We start from the raw sequence: 14,709 nt of genomic DNA on the forward strand, positions 1-14,709 counted from the left end.
GCTTTGCAAGACAAGCTTGCCAGGAATCCCGTCAGGAAAACCAATGTTTTTTTTTTGACGGGATTCCCGGCCGTGTGAACAAGGGCCTCAGTGTTTTTTTTCTTTGTCTGAATTTCTCACTTCATGTTCCTCCTCAGTAAGCTGTTCTGGCTGACTAACCCCCAGCCAGAACGGTTTGGATGATGGGGGCAAGCTTACTGAGGAGGAACAGGAAGTGAGAAATTCAGACAAAGAAAACAAATATTTAGAAGGGAAATCGAAGGAAAAGGTAAGTGAACCAACAATGCACTAGCTTAAAGGAACCTATTTAGAAAATAAAAAACAAACCTTTACAACCCCTTTAATATTATTATTAAAAGGAAAATATATATATATATATATATATATATATATATATATATATATATATATATATATATATATATATATATATATATATATATATATATATATATATATATATATATATATATAAATGAAAGCACACATGCATAGAGTCTGTGGGTGAACAATTATTTTTCCTATGATTGATCATCACTTTGTATTATCAGTCTTTTCTAGACGGTTGGTTGGTTGGTTGGTTGGTTGGTTGGCGTAGTGGACAAGCACCTAATGAAAATGTCAAGACAGAAGGCTAACTTGGTTAAGTTGTGGAAGGACCACAGAGCTGGTCAGGGGTGAAAGGGGGCAGCAAACAGCTTTTCTCTCTGATGGTGTCACAGGAGAATGGAATGATGAATTTCACAAACCACAGTGAATTACAGAATAGCTTTGTGAAAGGCGGCTGTTGGGGTGGGGGTGGGGGGGGGGGGGTAACGGATCGCTTCATACACTACGAAACCAAAACAAAGCATTTCTTCGATTCATCACATGCATACCCAGAGACTTCATATGAAATCGATTTCTGATATACGTTTTGGATGCTGAGTAAAGATGGACCAGTATGCAGGGCTTGTACAATGCTGCATCCAGCAGACACCGAATATATCCGCTTTTCTCCTGCAATGTAACAAAAGAGATTTTGCATCTGTCGTTCATTCTCTGGTGTATATAAAAAAAAAAGGGGGGTGGCAAGTGATGAGTGTGAGCCCCCTCTCTCATTTACCTCCTCCTCTCTCCACACCCAGGGTCTGGCCAGAAAGGAGTGAATAGCATGTTCCTAATACTTACTAAAGAAGAGGAGGGCTGGGTGAATCCTTCTAGGGTGGGTGGGTGTGTGTGGCTTGTCCTCTCTCCCTGCCACTCCTATCCTCCCCCCCTTCTCATACACAAAACACACAATAGACCAACACAAAGAGGACATAAGGTTCAATGCTCCTCCTCTCCCATATAGCATGTAGATTTGTAGGGTGGCATTTCTAAACATGGTCCTGTAACCAAGAAGGCCTTTTCTTGCCAAGGAAAATGCAGAAGATGCTAGGCTGAGGAGCTGACATTTGTAAAGGATTTCCCTAGCATATCAGGATTGTCTACACCAAAGCCTGCTGTTGTAGGATCCAAATCCATCCACTATGGGCAAATGCACTGGGAGATGTACCTTGGTTGGGATCTGCTGCCTGCAGCTGGTGAGTTAAAACAATAACCGGTCTGGTGGGATTCTGGGAAACAGTAACAGGATTAACACATCCTTACTACATATAATTAGAACAGATACATTGATGATATGTGCAAATAATGCATTACGTCCTATTATGTCTATGCATTTAATGGACAGATTGCAAGCTCTTCAAGCAGTTGATATTTGTATATGAAAAAAAACTCATATATTTTGCTTTACATATGAAATGTACACATATACAGCCTATATGTGCTACTGTTATTGTATTTAATTGCAATGTATGTTTATTTAAAATGTATGTAGAAATATTTGGACATACTGTATATAAATAGGTATTCAATTACATTGCACCAATATCCTTCATATCTATCTATCTATCTATCTATCTATCTATCTATCTATCTATCTATCTATCTATCTATCTATCTATCTATCTATCTATCTATCTATCTATCTATCTATCTCTTTATCTATCCCTCTATTTATCTATCTCTCTATCTATCCCTCTATTTATCTATCTATATGCACACTTTTTTCAGAATAATTGTTAGATACTAGTTTTAAAGGTTCACTTATTGTACACAATGGAATGTCAGAAATTAGCTCAGTATTAGGAGTTATATACTATAACTGTCAAATTATTATTTTTTTGTCTGATACAATTATATATTATAATTATATAACCTTAGTAATTGCTGCAGGGGCTCATTTATTTTGGGTATAACGTTTTAGCCCATATTATGCCTTTAAAGCTTGGTTGGTGGCCAGTTTTTCGAAAAGAGTGTCAAAAAGTAGAACATTTTCTTTATCGGGTTATCTAAGTACGTGTGACATACTGTATAATGCATTGACACACACATACAAACTAAATAGATCATTTAGTATAAAGAAATTACTGTATTTGGATGGCAGACATGTCAAGGCCATAAGTACATGTTATTTGGACAGCTGGGAGCTCCTCACACCTACTTGGAGAATAGAGGTATGGCTGGTGTCACATGACAGTCCTCCATGATGGAATACATAACGGTCAGTAAACATATTCTGGATATAAGACGCAAAAGAAGAAACTTTGTTTCAAGTCAAATAGTGAAAAGAGGATATTATACATGTCTGTGTTTTGAAATATTCGTAGAGACTTATCGTATTTTTATTGTATATTCTAAATGCGAAATGTATGGTAGACCGATGAGAACACTTTTTAGTTGTCAGGACAAATTTCCCAGGTTTTATACTTTACAGTGAACCGTTATTAGAGAAAGTCAGTAATCATTATCATTATTACAGTAATACATATATTGCATTAGTACCCCATTACTGGATAAGAATTTGATGCCAGTATATTTGATCAGCCTTCGGTGCAGCAGAAATGACAAGGTATGTATGAAATGTACATAACGGAGGCTTAGGCTGGCCATACACTAGTGGAATTTTAAAAAGAATATTCTTATGAACATTCATACAAAAATTCTTATCAGTACATTTGATGACTTGAGGAATGTTGTTTTGAAAGTACTTATAAATTTAATTTGCTTTTAACATTTCATTTTGGAATGAATGTAATTTCCTGAATGAAAACTGCATTCACTGCTAAAAATTTGTTGAAGAAAATGTTTTAATCCCTCTCACTGCGGCCGAAAACAAACCCTGCTCTCTAGTTCCCTTGTCACCTCCTCCCATGTTCGCCTCCAGGACTTTTCCCAAGCCTCTCCCATCCTCTGGAACTCCCTACCCCAATCTGTCTGACTATCTCCTACTGCTTGCTTTTAGACGATCTCTGAAAACCCTTCTTTTAGAGAAGCCTATTCTGCCCCCGCCTAACAACTGTACATTTATTTTCTCCATCAGATCGTCCCCCACAGTTATTACCCTTTGTTATCACGTGACCCTACCTATAGATTGTAAGCTCTAACGAGCAGGGCCCTCTAATTCCTCCTGTAATGAAATGTATTGTAAGGCCAGCTTCACACTGAGATGGTTTTCAGGCGTTTTAACGCTAGAAATAGCCTCTAAATAACGTCTGAAAACCACCTCTCATTCATTTCAGTGTGACTTTTCACACTGGGGTGGTGTGCTTGCGGGACGTTAGGAAAAGTCCTGCAAGCAGCATATTTGGGGCAGTGCTCCCAAAACGCCCTCCAATTGAAATGAATGGGCAGCACTTCCAAATCGCCTGAAAAGCCTTTCAGAAGCGCCACAATACAGGCATGTTTAACCACTTCTTCAGCCGATAGTAGGGGTTATAAGCACCCTGCTAGCGGCCTAAAAGCATAGATTAAACAGCGTTAAAGCACCGCTAAAACGAGTGGCGCTTTAGTGCTAACACAGCCGCGGCTCAGTGTGAAGCTGGCTTAACTGTACTGTCTGCCCTTGTGTTGTAAAGCGCTGTGCAAACTGTTGGTGCTATATAAATCCTATATAATAATAATAATAGATTTGGCTCCAATAATAATAAAAAAAAAATGTAATAAATGTTCCTGAAACAAAAATGTTCTATCTTAATTCTTCTAGTGTATGGCCAGCTTTAGTGTAGGGCACCCAAGCCCCCATTTTACTTACCTGACCCTCGAAAGTCCCGCGCTCGCCCCCATCATCCTCCTCGGTTCTCAGTCTGAGGCCGTTGATTGGCTAGGTTGGACAAATTGATAGCAGCCCAGCCATTGGCTGGCGCTGCTGTTAATCACATCCAATGACGCGGGGGGGCGGGCCACCGCTGTATCACGGGAGCGCACCCACAAGAGCTTTCCACCATGCGAGCTCACTTGCATAAAAGAGGAAAGCTCTTGCGGGGAGGAGCTGAGACAGTCGCCGAGGGACCCCAGAAGACCAGGTCCGGGGACACTGTCCAAAACGAGCTGCACAGTGGAGGTAAGTATAACATGTTTGTTATTTAAAAAAAATAAAAATTATCTTTACTGATGCTTTAAAATCAATTAGTGGGCGGTCCTGTCAGCACCACTTCCTCCAACATCCTTCGATAAAAAAAAATCGAAGGAGCTGGTGGAAAATGTTGGCCTTCGACTATCTGCGTTGTTAAGCGTGGACAAAGGAATCTGTAATGCCCTGTACACACGACCAGTTTTCCCATCGGATAAAAAAACGATGGAATTCCTGTCAAGCCTGCCTTACACACGGTCACACAAAAGTCCGGTGAACTTTTGACTGCCAAGAACGCAGTGACGTAAAAGACTACAACGAGAAGTTCTATAGTTCCAAGCATGCGTCGAATTGTTTCCGAGCATGCTCGGTTTTTATCCCGTCAGAAAAGCATACAGACGAACGGTTTTCCTGCTAGGATTTTTTCCTGATGGGAAAAAAAGAGACCCTGCGGTTGGAATTCCCGGCCAAAAGCTCTCATCGCAGTTTTTCCGACGTGAATACCGGTTGTGTGTACAGTGCATACGATTTCTTTCCGTTTAGCCGGCAGTGTGTCAGTATATGGCCAGATTTAGTGTAAGGGGTCTCGAGCTGGCCATACATGGATCGAATTGGCCGAATTTCCATGTGTGGCCACTGCAGTTGAACAGAAGTCGAGCCTTGTGGGATTTTAGCCGCTCAATTAGCACATGCAGCTAATGACTGCAGCGCTGATCTGTGTATTCTGACAGCAGGGGAGTCTCCCTACCTCCACAATGTCTGAAAACAATGACACAGCTGGGAGGAATTCCCCATCCACATTATATGTGTGGATGGGGGAATCAGTTATTTTTTTTTTTAGTCCACTAGCTGAATGAAACAAACTGGGCCATGTATAGCTAGCCAAGGGGTTGTAAGGGTTTTCTTTGTCTGAATTTCTCACTTCCTGTTCCACCTCAGTAAGCTGTTCAGTAAGCTGCTCTGGCTAACTAATCACCGCTTGGATGATGGTGGAAAGCTTACTGAGGAGAAACAGGAAGTGAGAAATTCAAACAAAGAAAAAAAACATTTACAAGGGAAATTGAAGGAAAAGGTAAGTGAACCGACAATGCACTAGCTTAAAGGAACTTATTTAGAAAATAAAAAACAAACCTTTACAAATTCTTTAAGGGATGGCCTTGTTGTTCTCTGTGCTAGGAGCTCTACAACAAAAAATACTATGGGCAACCTCCTGGCACTGAAATCGAATGCATCAGATGTGATACATTGTAGTTAAACTTAATAGAAATAAAGGGCTATTTTCAAAAAGTACACATTTTAAATCATCGTAACTTTTACCTTAATGTAGTTTTTGAGGTGACTTTCAGATTTTTATTACTGTAATCCACATCTAAAAATCTTAGATTCTCCTTTTGTGGCTTTTAATATATCAAGCAGTCCAGCGAGTAGTCCTTCTAAATGACTGCTGAGACAAAATCATTTAGTCAGAGAAAAGAGTCTGTTTCTAAATGTATTCACACAGAATTTGCACAACTCAAGATTCGCACATTGTTCTGAGATTATGACCCCAGAGTGTCTGTTGTTTTCTCTCAGTCTGAGCAGACTATAAGGGTGTATAAGGTTAGGTTTCTACTATTGCGACCCCATAGCCACACGATTTACAGTGTGACTTTGCAGTGCGATTTTTGATGCAATGTCATGCGACTGGTGCGAACCACGTGAGAACAAGTCGCACCAAAGTCGGAACAAAGTAGTGTAAAAACCTTTTTTGGAGTCGCTGCGACTTGAGTCGAACTAATTAGAACGGGGCCCATTGAAATACACGGGTGTTGATTTGTCATGTGACTTCACATGTGTCAAGTCACACAACAACTCGCAGTAGTGGAAACAGAGCCTTAGGGTTACCACAGACAGGCTTATGTTGCCTTATGGATGACAGGTGGGTTGACATTAGCTTGCATTTGATTGCACCAGGAGCTACTGTGTGATATCCTGCAACACTGGTGACAGCACATGTGCTGGGAAGTTAAAAGTGAAGGGATCAGCCCCTTTGTACAGAAATGTTCCAAGATTAGTTGTGATAACAACTGCTTCTGACCTCAGAAGCATTCACGATTGTCCCCCATGGGTTCCCTTAAAGCCAGGTCATTACGTCAGAGGCGGCATTGTACTATTTTTGCCCACCAGGCTTACTGTAAGAGTAATACAAATATTAAGCAGGTCATATTGATATGTAAAAAATAATTCTGTAAGTCTCATTAGGCAGCATCTAGAACCCGACATTTGTTGAATAATAATAAATGTGAACGTTACCTTTCTTAACGATAATGTGATCCAATAAAACATAACTAATACTGCTTTCTGTATTAGAAACTATATTACTGATGCTGAGTAAACTAAGCATTTGTACTCAGCAAAAATACAATAACTCGTAGCAACCAGATAGACTGTTCACCTAACATTAAACTGAAATCTAATATATTACTCGTTGCTATAGGTTACTGCAGCTTTCGAAATTACCAATTTAAATTTGTCCGGGCTAAGGCTGACCATACAGTATACAATCTCATTGTACAATATCCTTTAGCTCTATCATCGACTACGTAGAGCAAGGAATTCCTGATTTGGTATCTATTAAATGCATTGTTTAGGTTTGTCCACATATTACATCGTCTTGGTAAATCTAAATATTGTACAGGAATTATACTATTTAGATTGTATAGTGTATGGTCAGCTTAAAGGATCACTAAAGTAAAACATTTTTTTAAAATAAAAAACATGTTATACTTACCTCCACTGTGCAGCTCGGTTTGCACAGAGTGGCCCCAAAACTGGTCTTCTGGGGTCCCTCGGCGGCTGTCTCGGCTCCCCCCGCAAGGACTCAACACCTTCATGCAAGCAAGCTTGCATGGTGTTGAGTTCTTGCGGGCGCACTCCCATGATACAGCCGGTGGCCATAGGCACTGACTGTATCACTACCCCCGAGCCAATGGAATGCTTGAGGTTTGTCACCTTAATGCATTGAGGTTTGTCGCCTTAATGCATTCTATGCATTAAAGCGAAGCTCCCCCCCAAAATTGGAACGCGGTCATTTGTCTCCACCCCCCCTCTGGTGCCACATTTGGCACCTTTCAGTGGGGGGGGGCAGAGTTATCCTGTCCCCACTTCCAGGAGCCGCGGACGTTGATGTCACTACTCGGCTCCCTCCTCCTTCCTCCCCCTGCCGCCGGGCCAGTAGAAGAGAGGAGTGGAGCCTCGCGCATGCGCAGTAGGGTTCCCGGCGTGAAGCTGTAAGGCTACACTGCCAGGATTCCCATACCCGCAATTGCGGCGGCATCACCCGACAGCTGATAGAAACATCGATGTGTCGACATTGCTGGACTCCAGGAAAGGTAAGTGTCCTATTATTAAAAGCCCCCTACATACCTGAACCTGATCATTCCAGCAATGAGGACAAGCACAGCAGCTCCAGCTGCTGTCTCGGGTCCTCATTGGATAGATTGATAGCAGCTCCCGCTGCTGTCAATCAAATCCAGTGTCACAGGAGCCGGGGGGAGGGGGGAGTCCTGCTGTCTGTGTCAATGGATGCAGCAGATGGACTCGGGAGCTGTCCCCCTGGAGCGCCGCTGAGGGACCCAAGAAGAGGAGAATCGGGGCCACTCTGTGCAAAATCCTTGCACAGAGTAGGTAAGTATGACATGTTTGTTATTTAAAAAAAAAAAAACCTTTACAACCCCTTTACATGCTGCTAAAGAAATTCTGGTTGTCATGGGTTAAACATTTTGTTCGATAACCATGCCAATAGCTTGAAATGTAATGTTTTTTTGTTTTTTTACAAGTGATGTTATGCATGTGACCCTCCTACCACATATAAAAATGAATGAATGGTCATGAATGAGAATGAAAGTTCTACTTCCGGATCAAACTTTACAGGCGTGCATTTCAATACACACAATTTTTTTCTGAAAGGGGTTGTAAAGGTACAATTTTTTTTCCCTAAATAGCTTCCTTTACATTAGTGCAGTCCTCCTTCACTTACCTCATCCTTCCATTTTGCTTTTAAATGTCCTTATTTCTTCTGAGAATTCCTCACTTCCTGTTCTTCTGTCTGTAACTCCACACAGTAATGCAAGGCTTTCCCCCTGGTGTGGAGTGTCGTGCTCCCTTGGACTAGAGGAGAGTCAGGGCGCCCACTAACACACAGCTCCTTTCTCTATCTGCAACGTAAAGAGCGTCCTGACTCTCCTGTAGTGCAAGGGAGTAAAGGAAGCTATTTAGGGAAAAAAAATTGTACCTTTACAACCCCTTGAATGAAAACCACACTCACAGAATTTAGTTCAGATAAAAACTAAATGAGAAACATTTTACATCCTTTGCCTTCGATTTTTTATCATCATTGCAGTCAAAAATGTTTGTTGAAATGTCTCCATTAACCATTAGGAAATAAAACAACAATTTGAAAACAATCCTTTTCTAATGAAATGTTGTTTTACTGTCTGTTATGATATATTAATCCTTGTTGTGTGTTTGTGATTTTATATTTGTTTGGGGATTTCCTCAAAATATTATTATTTTAAGTTTTCTAGAATATTATTTTTATTATTAATATTATTCAGTATTTATATAGCGACAACATTTGTGCAGCACTTTACAATATAAAGGGAGACAGAACAATTACAATATGATACAATACAAGAGGGTTAGAGCTGGTTCACACAAGGGCAACCGGACTTACAGCATGACTTTGCAAGGCAACTTCAGTGTGACTTAAAGCAGAAGTTCACCCTCAATATAAAATGCAGCTTATTCAGATCAGCACAATAAGTACATAAACAGTCCGCTATCCGTAATTTTTAAAATCATTGCAATATCTTTAAGCAGGCGAAAATAGTAGGCACTTCCGGATATCCCTCCTGCGGGACTGGGCGTGTCACTTCACTTCACTAGATCGCAATGTCTCCTGGGAGCACAGTGTCACGCTTCCCAGGAGACGATTCATAATGCTGATTCTCGAAATATCACAGGATTTTACTCATCACGTGACTCATGAAGCAGGTCACGTGATGAGGGCGGATCTAATTCCGCCATTTTAATAGTTGGCAAATAGGTAAAATCTTCCATTACACACTGCACTGCCCATGCGTGGGATAGAGCAGCATTCACGAATCCCGGAAGTATTTGCCGCCGTGCAACCGCGATCACTCGTTACAGAGCGAGAAACGGGAGCTGTGTGTGTAAACACACAGCTCCCGGTCTTGTCAGGGGGGGTAAATGACCTATCGCCTGTTCATACAATGTATGAACAACGATTTGTCATTTCCCCAAGTCAGTCCCACCCCCCCTTCAGTTAGAACACACCCAGGGAACATACTTAGCCCCTTCCTCGCCCCCTAGTGTTAACCCCTTCCCTGCCAGTGGCATTTTTATAGTAATCAATGCATTTTTATAGCACTGATCGCTATAAAAATGCCAATGGTCCCAAAAATGTGTCAAAAGTGTCCGCCATAATATTGCAGTACCGATAAAAATCGCTGATTGCTGCCATTACTAGTAAAAAAAATATTAATAAAAATGCCATAAAACTATCCCCTATATGTAGGAGAATACGTATCGGCCTAAACTGAGAAAAAAAATGTTTTTTTATATATTTTTGGGGGATATTTATAGCAAAAAGTAAAAAAAAAATTTTTTCTTCAAAATTGTCTTTTGTTTATAGCCCAAAAACGAAAAACCGCAGAGGTGATCAAATACCACCAAAAGAAAGCACTATTTGTGGGGAAAAAAGAACGCCAATTTTGTTTAGGAGCCACGTCGCACAACCGCGCAATTGTCAGTTAAAGCGACGCAGTGCCAAATCACAAAAAGTGGCCCGGTCATTGAGCAGCAATATGGTCTGGGGCTGAAGTGGTTAAAGTTGCCTCCAGGACAGGCGACTTTGGCTGTGGCCAATCACAGAATAATCAGCTCTGTGGGAGGGAGGGGTTTGCCTGGGTAAACTATTTTCTTTTCCTGTAAAGTTGCTTCAGTTAAAGGGGTTGTAAAGGTAATTTTTTTTTTTCCCTAAATAGCTTCCTTTACCTTAGTGCAGTCCTCCTTCACTTACCTCATCCTTCGATTTTGCTTTTAAATGTCCTTATTTCTTCTGAGAAATCCTCACTTCATGTTCTTCTGTCTGTAACTCCACACCATAATGCGAGGCTTTCCCCCTGGTGTGGAGAAAGCCTCTTGAGGGGGAAGGGGGTGAGCAGGAGGGTCAGGACACTCTCTACTTTGCAGATAGAGAAAGGATCTGTGTGTTAGTGGGCGCCCTGACACTCCTGCTCGCCCCCTCCCCGCTCAAGAGACTTTCTCCACACCAGGGAGAAAGCCTTGTATTACTGTTTGGAGTTACAGACAGAACAGGAAGTGAGGATTTCTCAGAAGAAATAAGGACATTTAAATTAAAATCGAAGGATGAGGTAAGTGAACGAGGACTGCAGGTAAAGGAAGCTATTTAGGGAATTTTTTTTTACCATTACAACCCCTTTAAGACAGTGATCCGACTTTGGAGGCAACTTCTATTGAAATCTATGGGCACAAGTTGCCTACAAGTTGCCTTGAAGTAGTACAGGAACCTTTTCTGAAGTCGAAGCGACTTCAGTAGTGTACATTAAGTCGGCTCTCATTCACTTCAATTGAATTTCTCATGTCCCGCAACTTGGGGCAACACAAGTCGGATCCGAAGTCGCGGTAGTGTGAACTGCCACTTACGGGGACCTGCCAATAGTAGCTTACAATCTAATAAGGTGGGGCAAGTAATACAAAAAGATAATAACTGTATTGGATGAGCTGATGGAAAAATCCAAAGTTCAGTTGTTATGTGGATAGGCTTCACGAAAGAGATGAGATTTCAGGGATCATCTAAAGGTGTAAAGAGTTGGAGATAGCCAAACAGACTGAGGTAGAATTCCACAGGATGGCAGAAGCTTGGGAGAAGTCCTAGAGATGAACATGGGAGGGGGAGACTAGGGGGCTGGAGAGCAGGATGTCTTGGGAGGAGCGGAGAGGACAGTTTGGGGTTTATTTTAAGACAAGATTTGTGATGTAGCTCGGGACAGAGTTGTGAATGGTTTTGTCTGTGTTGTCGGTATTTTTAATTTAATGGAAGGGGAATTGGAATCCAGTGGAGAAATTGGCAGAGGGGTGATAGACATTGAGCAGGTAGTAAGGTAGATAAGTCTGGTAGTAGCATTCATGATAGACTGAAGAGGGGATAGCCTGTGTACAGGAAGGCCTATTAGAAGGTAGTTGCAATAATCAAGGCGAGAGATAACAAGGAAGTGAATGAGGAGCTTGGTGGTTTTGTTAGTGTAGCGGTGAATTCTGGGCACAAGTTCAAAAGATCCACACATCACCTTGTTGTCTGACCCTCCATTCATCCATCTGTCACACTTCCATTTCTTTAGACACAATGAAGAGTCACTTGCTTTACCTTGCGGTATTTTTATTACAAAAAGTTAATTTTTGGATAGAGTTGGGTAAGGGTGTGATGACATGGGAAGCCCATATAAATTAGCACTTAGTAGATTAGATTCTGATGATAAGGCACAGCAAAGAATGTATTTTTAGTGAACTGCGTCACTGCAGACTATTGCTCCCTTCATGTTGCCCTGTTTAGGATAAGTCACTCTGAATGACTGCTGTGGTGATGAACAGTAATCCAAATTCTAGCCCTGTGTCAGGAAGGTATCCTCATACACCCCCCTCCGACCCCCACAGTCTATACTACAAATGGTAACTGCCGGACTACTATGCCCAAATAGTCCAGTGATGGAAAGGCTGAGTTCCCCAGTCACAGCCTCCTATATTGAGATGAGATATGGTTAGAGTCCCTCCTTGTAATATCCTGCTGTGTAGGACTGACCATGCAACATCCAGTCTAAGACACCACCTTGTGACTTTCAGTTACTAGGGGCAACAGAAGATATTCCCAAGCACCTTGAATAGACTCCTCCGGTCCCATAACTTGCTGTAATGTACCTACTGACCTGTTTCTTGGTCCCCGGCCCATGGAAGAGACATGGTTCAACCGCACAGCCCAGCAGTAACAGTTCCAGGTTCCTTTCTCTTAGTATTGAATTCCTCCTGTGCAGTGTTGAAGAAAGGTGGTCCTCCATCAGGACCTTCTCCTCAGCACCTGGTAGGCCCACAGGCCTGGGGCCCCTCACACAAAGACTACTGCCCCATCCTTTTCTCTCTCACGACTCCCCCCAGTGGCATGTTACCTCAGCTTATATAGCAGGCCTAGTTGGGGATTGGTCAGAGCTGCCACACAAGCTGCCTGTCACTCAGAGCCTCAAGCTCCGCCCCCCTTCCAGAAGACTCTCCTAAAGGCAGGGGAGACGTTCCAGAGCCTGAGCACAGATAGCCACACCCACTGCTACTCCCAGTCCCAGATCAAAACAACCAGGCCTAGCATAAGGTATATGCCTGACTAGATTTTGCCTGCACTGACAGTTTAAAACAAATAAACACTATTTTAGCACATACTAAAAGGTAGTGGGTGCTACGCTAGTGAAAAAGGGGTGCATTTTACAGATGTTACAGAGGTTAAGTCTACAAGATTTTTGCAGCAATTGGATTTGGGGCTGAAAGGAGAGATCAGAGTCTAGGATTACACCTAGTACCCTGGCATGGGGGGGGGGGGGGGGTTGGACTGATAGTCAGATTATTGATCTTAATGTAAAAGTCAGGGTTGGGGGGTACTAACCTGGGGTGGGAGGGAGTATTATTATAAGATCAGTTATAGAAAGATTTCGTTTGAGGAAGTTGTTCAACATCCATGCTGATATGTCAGTTGGTAATTGGTAAGTTAGTAATGCAAGAAGAGATTAAAGGGGTGAGTTGAGTAGAGAAATAGATTTGAGTGTCATCAACATAGAGATATGTATTGGAGGTCGTGGGAGGTTATCAAGTTAATAAGAGAGGGGGTGTAGATAGAGAAGAGAAGGGGTCTAAGAACAGAGCCTTGGGGGACCTTACAGAAAGAAGAAGTAGAGAGTAGGAGACAGAGTTGTAGGTGACACTGAAGGAACACTCTCATAGGTGGAGAACCAGGAAAGAGCCGAATCTTGGACAAGGGAGTGGAGTTGATTTAGGAAGAGTGGGTAGTCAACAATATCAAAGGCCGCAGAAAGGTCTAGTAGTAAGACTATGGAGTAGTGGCCATTAGTTTTAGTAGTTAGTAAATATAACATACAGCCTCTATTATTTACCTAATACTTTTTTGTCTAAATTGTTCTTGTATGTGTATCACATTCTTGCATTAGGATGTACTCTTTATACTGGAAAACTGTAACCCAGCTTTAAAATTGTCCCAAGGCATAGGTACCATCATATGAAGATTTGACATTGTTGACATTGTCATTCTTTGTAGGGCTAGGTTTTTTACATGCAGAAGCACTTGCCATCCCTCTGAAAAGCAATCTGTGCTTTGATAACTCCTGTTTTAACCTGGTAAATATTGCCCCACTGCGCCACAACGCATGCATTGCATGCGGCTGTAGGGTGGTTGCATCACTGCTTCACAATTAATCACTTTGCCAAGGGAAGTTGAAAGATGTCTGGTAGGCAAATCACTTTTCAGAGGGTAGTTGACAGGTGTGTGGTGGGCGAATCACTTTTGAGAGAATGGTTGACAGGAATCTGGTAGGGGAATCACTTTTCAGAGGGCGGTTGAAAGGTGTCAGGTGGGCAACACAAATAAAACCGTAACTCCCAATATGTAATCATTACAGAAATAAACGTATGTGCTACCTGAAATCGAGCCTTAGGCCCCATACACACGGGAGGATTTATCCGCGGATACGGTCCAGCGGACCGTTTCCGCGGATAAATCCTCTCGAGGATTTCAGCAGATTTCTCTGCGATGGAGTGTACTCACCATCGCATTGAAATCCGCGCCGAAATCCTCTGGCGATGACGTGTCGCGCCGTCGCCACGATTATGACGCGGCGACGTGCGCGACGCTGTCATATAAGGAATTCCATGCATGCGTCGAATCATTACAACGCATGCGGGGGATCCCTTCGGACGGATGGATCCGGTGAGTCTGTACAGACCAGCGGATCCATCTGTTGGGATGGACTCCAGCAGATGGATATGTTCTGCATGTCAGCAAATATCCGATCTGCTGGAATCCATCCCAGGGGAGATATATCCGCGGAAACAGATCCGCTGGCGTGTACACACCATAGGATCTATCCGCTGAAACCCATTTGCTGGGATTTATCTGCGGATGGATTCTATGGTGTGTA

The 14,709-nt window shown here is 42.3% G+C and overlaps 1 protein-coding gene across 1 annotated transcript in view; it reads left to right on the forward strand.

Moving 5' to 3' along the window:
- The first annotated feature begins 1,135 nt into the window (after positions 1–1,135).
- The window catches only part of LOC120927332 (sodium/potassium-transporting ATPase subunit beta-1-interacting protein 1-like), a 64,870-nt gene continuing 51,296 nt past the window's right edge, over positions 1,136–14,709 (forward strand). The window contains exon 1 of the mRNA XM_040337926.1: positions 1,136–1,565. Within this exon, the coding sequence (XP_040193860.1) occupies positions 1,512–1,565 (54 nt within the window). The 5' untranslated portion in view covers positions 1,136–1,511. The remainder of the gene's footprint in view (positions 1,566–14,709) is intronic.

The sequence above is a fragment of the Rana temporaria genome, chromosome 2, assembly GCF_905171775.1.
Source record: "Rana temporaria chromosome 2, aRanTem1.1, whole genome shotgun sequence".
NCBI classification, from domain to species: Eukaryota; Metazoa; Chordata; class Amphibia; order Anura; family Ranidae; genus Rana; species Rana temporaria.